Below are 8,908 nucleotides of genomic sequence, written 5' to 3'. Positions count from 1 at the left end.
TGACCTCACTATCTCCATTGCAGGTGATAGACTTCTAACCGACATACACTATAAACCCACTGACTCCCATGGCTATCTGGACTACACTTCTTCCCACCCTGCTTCCTGTAAGGACTCCATCCCCTACTCCCAATTCCTCCGTCTACGCCGCATCTGCTCCACGGATGAGGCGTTCCACACCAGGACATCTGAAATGTCCTCACTATTCAGGGAACGGGGGTTCCCCTCCTCCACCATAAATGAGGCCCGCACCAGGGTCTCTTCCATACCCCGCAACACTGCTCTCTCTCCCCATCCCCGCACTCGCAACAAGGGCCGAGTCCCCCTAGTCCTCACCTTTCACCCCACCAGCCGTCACATACAAAAAGTAATCCTCCGTCAGTTTCGCCACCTCCAACGTGACCCCACTACTCGCCACATCTTCCCATCTCCCCCCATATCTGCCTTCCGCAAAGACCGCTCCCTCCATTACTCCCTTGTCAATTCTTCCCTTCCCTCTCGGTCCACCCCCTCCCCGGGCACTTTCCCTTGCAACCGCAAGAGATGCAACACTTGTCCCTTTACCTCCCCCCTCGACTCCGTTCAAGGACCCAAGCAATCGTTCCAGGTGCGACAGAGGTTTACCTGCATCTCTTCCAACCTCATCTATTGCGACCGCTGCTCTAGATGTCTGCAGATCTATATCGGTGAGACCAAGCGGAGGTTGGGCGATCGTTTCGCCGAACACCTCCGCTCGGTCCACAATAACCAAGCTGACCTCCCGGTGGCTCAGCACTTCAACTCCCCCTCCCACTCCGCCTCCGACCTCTCTGTCCTGGGTCTCCTCCGTGGCCACAGCGAGCAGCACCGGAAATTGGAGGAACAGCACCTCATATTCCGTTTGGGGAGTCTGCACCCCGGGGGCATGAACATCGAATTCTCCCAATTTTGTTAGTCCTTGCTGTCTCCTCCCCTTCCTCAGCCCCCCTGCTGTCTCCTCCCATCCCCCAGCCTTCTGGCTACTCCTCCTTTTCCCTTTCTTGTCCCCCCCCACCCCCGCCCCCGATCAGTCTGAAGAAGGGTTTCGGCCCGAAACGTTGCCTATTTCCTTCGCTCCATAGATGCTGCTGCACCCGCTGAGTTTCTCCAGCTTTTTTGTGTAACCTAAGTCCAGGTAAGTCCTGAATCGGTGCCTCCCCATCAGAGACCGCCGCTTCAAGCTGGTGTAGGCTGCAGGCCGGCAGTCGAAGATCTAAAGTCCTCGCCATGCCGCAGCCAGAAGCACCGCAGGGCCGGTGGTCGGAGCTCCACTCCAGGGATCCCCGGCAACGGATCCCGCTCCGGAAGGTAAGTCCCCCCTGCTGCACAAGTTGGCTGCTGGCCAACGGTCAGAGCTCTTCTCCTCCGGGGTCCCCAAAGAGGGATCCCAGGCTCCAGATGCCGCGCCAGCCGGAGCTACACAGACGGTGGCTTCAGACTGCTGTGGGCCAGCGAACGGAGCGCTCCCCTCCGGCGACCCCTGGCGAGGGCTCACCCGCTGCGCGACAAGAGTTCGCGCTGCGCCCACTGCTGAAGTCCCAAGTGCGTCTCCGGGAAAGGCCGCATCGATCCTCCATGTTAGGCCACGGGGGAGACGACATGGAAAAAGCCGACTCTCCGTGGAGGAGGCGACTGAAGCGGTTTCCCCCTTACCCCCCCGCACAAGACACACAGAATCATTAAAAACACATTGAGACACACTAAAAAACGCAGCATATCCATGCACATATCAGACTAGAATTGTGTCTGCCTCCATCACAACCCCAGGCAGCATGGGATCCAGGCGTCCACAACTATCTGCTTATACCTGAATTTACTTTAGAGATACAGCATGGAAACAGGCCCTTTGGCCCACCGAGTCCGTGCCAGCCAGCGATCACCCCGTACACTAGCGCTATCCTACACACTAGGGACAATTAGCAATTTTGTCAAAGCCAGTGAACCTACAGACCTACATATCCTTGGAGTGTGGGAGGAAACCGGAGAAAACCTATGCGGTCACAGGGAGAACGTATAAACTTCGTACAGGCAGCACCCGTGGTAAGGATCGAACGCGAGTCTCTGGCGCTGTGAGGCAACAACTCTACCGCTGCACCACCGTGCAGGATGAAAAGCTCCAGGTCCCAGTGAGCTCATCCCACAGTGTGTTATGATCTTGCAACCTAGATGATGGAATTAGGACCAGTTTCATTTCAAATGTAGTGCCTCCAGACTGCAAAACGGCCTTCCCTCCATTCAGCCTTCCTCCAGTCACTCAAGTCTCCCTGATTCTGCACAGTGTTTAAAGAAAAAGCACAGACTGCAATTTCATTTCCATGCGCAATGTTTCCAATCCCACAACAACAGAATGGTGTACATCTGGTAATTCGACTCGATTTGGGTGCCACAAGATCCAATTCTGCTCTAAACCTGACCACTACTGCATTAGAACAGGCCCTTCGGCCCACAATGTCTGTACTGAACATGATGCTAAGACCATCTCTTATCTACCATCATAATTATCCACATACACTCATAATCTATATTTCCCCCATTCTCTACATATCCAAAAGCCACTATCATGCCGGTCACCACCACCAACCCTGGCAGTGCATTCCAGGCACTCAACATTATGTAAAAAGGTTGCCATGCACATCTTTAAACATTACCCCTCATCTTAAAGCAATGCCCGATTGTGCAAAGCCTCATCCATCAGTGATCAGATGTTATTGGGAGAAGGCAAGAGAATGGGGTTGATAGATCAGCCATGATTGAATGGCAGAGTAGACTTGATGAGCCGAATGGCCTAATCTGCTCCTATACCTTATGAACTTATGATGTCTCCTTCTTATGTCTCCAACTCTTCCTTGTGGACACCTTCTGAATTTGCAGTCAGAATCATACAGTACGGAGGCCGACCCTTCAGCCCAATCTTGTCCATGCCAACCAACGGCCAATCTAACTTAGTCCCATTTGCCTACATTTGGCCGTCTCGCTCTAAACCTTTCCCATCCCATTTAATTGCAGTATGACATCTCTAGTGAGAGTGAGAGAGGGGTGAGTGGGGAAGAGGGAGAAATAGGCAACACAAACCTGCAAGCCCCTGACAATAGAAAAGCAATAAGATTTGGCAGCCAACATGGACTTACTTATGAACGGGAAATTACATCTGAGAAAACACAAGTTTTTTTTTTCAAAAGAGGTTGTAATTATGAGAACCTCGTAACTTGGTCCCAACTCAACGACTTTTCCCTCAATGTCAACAAAGGGGTTTGTGATCGACTTCAGAAAGCAAAGCGTTAGATAACCAAGACCTCAACGGTGGAACAGGCGGACAATGGTGGCTGACCTTAGTGGAGCGTCACAACGGCTGGGAAGGCGGATGAAGGCTGCAGCAGAAAAGGGTCTCCAGTCGTCTTGGACTCCATGCCACTGGATCCTGACCCAGATCTGTCAAGGACCGTGTGTGGTGGCTGTCTGTGCACCAGTCTCCCCACGTTAAACAAAGTCACGCACAGGCGTCCTCCAACCCTGGAGACACCCATGGTCATAAGATAATTATGAATTACATTTGACGGCAGTGAAGTGGAGATGGTTGAGAGTTCCAAAGAGTAAATATCACCTGTAACCAAGAAAGCACACCAACGTTTGGCATGTCCCCAACAGCTTAGTAATTTCTACAGATATGCCGTAGAGAGCATTTTATCAAGATGCATCACAGCATGGTTTGGGTACAGCTCCATCCAGGACCCCAAGAAATTGCAGAGAATTGTGGACACAGGTCAGACCATCACGCAAACTGATCTCCCTTCCATTGACTATCTACACTTCACGCTGCCTCAGCAAGGCCACCAACATAACCAAGAACGAATCTCCCCTCTCCCATCAGGTAAGAGCTACAGAAGTGTGAAAACGCACACCTCCAGATTCAGGCATGGTTTCATCCCAGCCGCGATCAGGCAACTGAACTATCCTATCACAAACTGGAGAGTAGTTCTGACCTACCATCTACATCTTTGGAAACTCTTGGTCTAGCTTTAATAGGATTTTACTGGACTCTCTCTTGCACTAAACATTATTCCCTTTACCCTACATCTGTACACTGTGGACGACTTGATTGTAATCATGTAGTCTTTCCGCTGATTGGATTGCACGCCACAAAAAAGCTTTTCACTGTATCTCAGTGCATGTGACAATAAGCTAATCTAACCCATGAGAAAAGACGAGGGAGAACTGTTGGCTTTTACAGGAGGATTTTAATGCAAGCATAAAGATGTCATACTGCAATTAAATGGGAAACTATCATCAGTCTGCATCTGGAACAGTGTGCGTGGGTCGGCTCTCCCCAAGGATACAAGTCACTGAAAAGGAATGATAGATCACTAGACTGATTTCTGGACGTGTTTTTATTTTTAAATCAAGGACATGGATAAGTTAACACACAGTCTTATACACAGGGGTTAGAGGATTCTAAAACTAGAGCAAATGGGCTTAAGGTGAGATATTTAAGAGAGTCCTCAGGGACATTTTTTTTACCCCAGTCTATATCTGGAATGAACTGCCAGAGGAAGCTATAGAAGCAGATTCATTTATATATTTTATTTAAATGCACAGATATGTGGTTAGGATGGGTTTAGAGGGCTATGGGCCAAATACAAGCAGCTGGGACCGAACCAGTATACCAACTTGGTTGGCATGGGCAAAGTGGGCTGAAGGGCCTGTTTCCATTCTCTATGACGAAGCATTCAGGGCTTACGTTCCATTATTATGAATGGAACTTGATCTCTTTAGAAGGAATACCATTGTTAATAGTCCAGGGTTGCCTGGGGTGGTGGTGGAGGCAGATACAATAGCGGGAAGTGGCAGAGGTAAAAGATCAGCCATGATCACATTGAATGGTAATAGAAGGGACTAACAAAGCAGCCTATTTCAGTTCCAATTTCTGAAGTAAGTCCTGACAATGGGGGAGCTGCAAGATTGTGCATGCACAGTTACACTTGCTATCTTCATAACTCATAGCGGGAAGAGCTGTTACGTCCTTGAAATAATTTAGTTTTAACTCATTCACAGGATAAGAGTTTTAAAATATATATTTAAAAAACTGTAATATTTCAATTGTATATATATGCATGTATTTATGTATATAATTATATATATAGTTGCCTTTATGGTTTATGTACATCTGACATAAGATAAAGAAAGTAATAGTGATGAATCAAAGTTGCTTCTGAGCCATGAGAATTAGCTTTATTTATCTCTAACTTGCCTTTCACACACAGGCACACACACACACACACACACACACACACACGGTAAATTTAATTTTGTGCACAGTGTGTGTTCAAGCAATACAAGGGAAACTGCACAATACAATGCAAGGGAAACTACGCAAAGGAGGGGGCTGTGGAGGAAAGATGGGAGGGAAATGGGGGAACGGGAAAACATTTACAATAATATTAACTCAAATATGTGAAGTGATAGATGCTTTATCAAACACTGTTCCCTACAACACTGATTACACCAAAGATGATAGAGCAGATCAATCTTTGGAGCGGATTACACAACGGGAGGCATAACGGAAGTCACATTTTGCATTGACAAATGGTGGCCGAGACATTCCAATACGTACTGCACCTCAGTGCGTTCGTTTACGTCGGAGTGGAGCATCTTGCTCCGCTCTATGATCTTTGGTAGACACAATGCTGGAGTAATTCAGCGGGGCAGGCAGCATCTCTGGCGAGAAGGAATGGGTGGCGTTTCGAGTCGAGACCCTTCTTCAGACTGGCAGGCAAGCACAATTTTGAGCCAACACAAGCAAAGCAACATTTCAGCCATTTTACACAAGCACTGAGACAACCAACAATGGTTTTAAGTGTTTTATTTGACACTGTTCTGCTTCAGGCAGCAAGTTTCATCACCCCAAGAAATTGCACACTACAGAACTCATTAAAACATGCTGACAACAGTGTAGAGTTTAGGGCTGGAAATTTATTGGAGCTTAAAGGCTTCAAATTAACCTATCATATACAGATCTGTAAGTAATACCCATATTGGCTACATACAATTTATAACATGATTACACCATTGTTAGCTTTTAACATGATTGCCTTTAAGTCTAATACATTATCTACGATGACAATATATGAATAGACTTCAAGTCTCTTACACAACATGAACACAAGACATCTATGTCAGACAAATATTTAAACATAGGATTTACTTTTCACCATGAAAAAAACTAGCACATTTTTTAAAAAACTTGACAAAATAAAAATAATCAAGTAAAACCATACTCCCCCAATGTTAGGAAACCTATAATTTAAAGTTAAAAAAAAAATTAGACTATTCCACTTCCTAGATGTACATCATTAAGTTATGCTATTTGCAAAATTCAAGGCACTCCCAAACCAGCTCATCTCAATCCAGTTTAAATTACATGTTTGCATCCAGGACAGATCCTGATCCAAAGAACAAAAGATGCAACAAAAAACAACCTGGCTTTAGGTGATCACTGCAGCTACAGCACAGAATTACAAGCTGCAGGAAAAAGGATTTATGAAAATCCAAATCGATAGAACTAAATGTTCTTGAAACCATAAAAAAAACATGACATCATTTCTGGACTCGAGCTGAATGCTCATCTTTAACCACCAACAGATCACTAATTTAGCAGCATGCAAATGTATTTCATCAGCTAGTGGTATAAAACGCTCCCGGCCAATCACTCGTTAGAATGTTGGTGTAAATATTTGTGAATAATCTAGCACCAATCCTCCAACTTAAAACCAGTGGGACCATTCCACTAAAGATGGAATGATGTTCATCACACAACCTGACAGACTCGTGGAAAGCTCCTTGCAAAATGTAGTAGTTGCATTTCTGTATAAGCCTTTGTAGAAGAGCTGCATTTTCACTTTACCAAGGTAATGACTTGTTTCTTAGCCATTGAAGTCAGGAACATTGAGTCGTGGTTGTCTTCACACAGGTGCTGATTTAGGGCCCACTGGTATGTGTGTGATGCTAGCCTTTCCACAATGCATTAATGCCATAAATAATGCTCAAACAAATTTTCTACACCCAATAATGTACCTTGTTATACACTTCCAATTTCTAAAGATTACCCCAAGTAATTCAAGACTGGAAAGCTCACATCTTGCTTCTGCGATACTGAAAATGCTTTGGGCATTTCAGCACTCACTAGATTCAGACATCTTTAAAACCGGAGGGTTTAATCTTGTGGGACGTTTGCCGTTTTAAGAATGTTATTTCCAATTCAAGGAAAGGTGAAGTCTGCAAGAGCACAGAACAGCCATTTCTCTCATTTTCTTCCAGGACTTGCTTTTTTCCCCTTCACAGAAGCTAAATTCACTTCATCTACTCTAACCATTAGTACATTCCTTAGTCACAACAGCCGACAAATGTTTCAAAAGCTGCAACAGCCATAATCTTGCTCATCACTGACCACAAATACTCCTACAATTCTCCTTCCGTCCATCAGGCCAAGACTGCTCTGTACATCTCACTAAAGCTGCGTATTTAGTATCTTTCTGACAAACATCCTTTGCACATTAGTTAACAAGTTCATTTAAAAAAACATGGAGGCAGAGCACTGTTTTTAAAATCACCAAACATTTGATTCACAAATATGAGCCAATTTCTTTGTACAATTTCACCTACAATATTACAAGGAGAAAGCAAAGTTTACTAAATGTAAACAAATAGCTTAAAACTACAGTACAATTCAATGTACAGAACTATTGGTAGTTACTTTGTGTATTGATCCAACAGAGATGATTCTCAAAGAAAGCGCATTAAGTCCTTGGTTTTGTTGAATTTACCACATCCCATTAAATCCCCAATTTAAAAAAAGACAGTATTACCTTTGCTTAGTAAACACAATGCCCATTTTTAACATCCAATGCATAGTCAAACTTTTACAGTCACCAATGGTCACCAATTATACATTGATTTAATTTCAAAAGGTGAAATAAATATCTGCGGAGTTCTATGCCAAAAGGCATTCAGATTTAATGCCTATCTATAGCTGGATTAGCAGTTAGAATTATTGAAAGCAATTTTCCCCTTACATCAGCTTTAAGACAATTACAGCAGTAGTGTTTCATGTAGCATCAGTAAGGGTGACCATAATTAAACTTAATCACATATAGCAGTATATTTTAATTACAGACATAACGTCAAAAGGTCAACATTAAAAAAAGATACTGTCTCTTTAAACGTCTGCTTTTACAACTTGTTTGGCCAATCCTCATTTTTCACTACCATGACATTAATTACATAATTTCAATATATTTACAAAATATTAAAAATCTTGTTATTCTTCTACATAAATTGACCCCTTCCATTTTTTTCCACATGCACTAGAAAAAAATTATGACTAGGTCAGAACCAAGCAACTTTAAACGCTATTTTTTCTTCTTTCAACAAAAACTGAAAATAGCAAAGCTGCCTCTTAGAGCATAGAGTCCTGAAAATCATGTATATTGTTTAGCTAGAGTCATTCATCAGATGACAAGAAAAAAGTGCAAGATGGTTCCTTAGCTAAGATGGAGTGGGCAACAGAGTCTCCAAGAGCACAAAGCAACAGCGGGAAAATCAATAGGTGAGAGTTGAGTCATCCCATTCGAGTTGCTGCTGCCGGTTTACGTTCTGCTGGTCTTCCTGCTCACCTTCCTCCTCGCTGCTTTCAGATTCCGCACTGGTAATGTCATCTTCTTCATCACCCTCCTCACTTTCTTCCTCCTCTTCCTCCTCCTCCTCTTCACTACTATGTTGGTCCTCGTATGTCTAGTGAGACAACACAATAGATTACTACTAGAAGCCAATTAGTGAGATGGTAGCCTCTCCAAGATTGTGCCCACACACACTGCAATGTTTCCAGATGGGCAATGAT

At 44.4% G+C, this 8,908-nt stretch overlaps 1 protein-coding gene across 4 annotated transcripts in view; it reads right to left on the bottom strand.

Annotated features, from left to right (window-relative positions):
• Positions 1-5,860: 5,860 nt before the first annotated feature.
• Positions 5,861-8,908, bottom strand: part of clstn1 (calsyntenin 1) — a 78,757-nt gene continuing 75,709 nt past the window's right edge. For all 4 annotated transcript variants that reach the window (XM_055659632.1, XM_055659635.1, XM_055659634.1 and 1 more), the window contains one exon: positions 5,861-8,802. In XM_055659632.1, the coding sequence (XP_055515607.1) occupies positions 8,611-8,802 (192 nt within the window). In that variant the 3' untranslated portion in view covers positions 5,861-8,610. The remainder of the gene's footprint in view (positions 8,803-8,908) is intronic.

The sequence above is a fragment of the Leucoraja erinacea genome, chromosome 30, assembly GCF_028641065.1.
Source record: "Leucoraja erinacea ecotype New England chromosome 30, Leri_hhj_1, whole genome shotgun sequence".
NCBI lineage: Eukaryota > Metazoa > Chordata > Chondrichthyes > Rajiformes > Rajidae > Leucoraja > Leucoraja erinaceus.
Note: the sequence above shows the minus strand (reverse complement) of the source record. Positions and strands in the feature narration are given on the sequence as shown.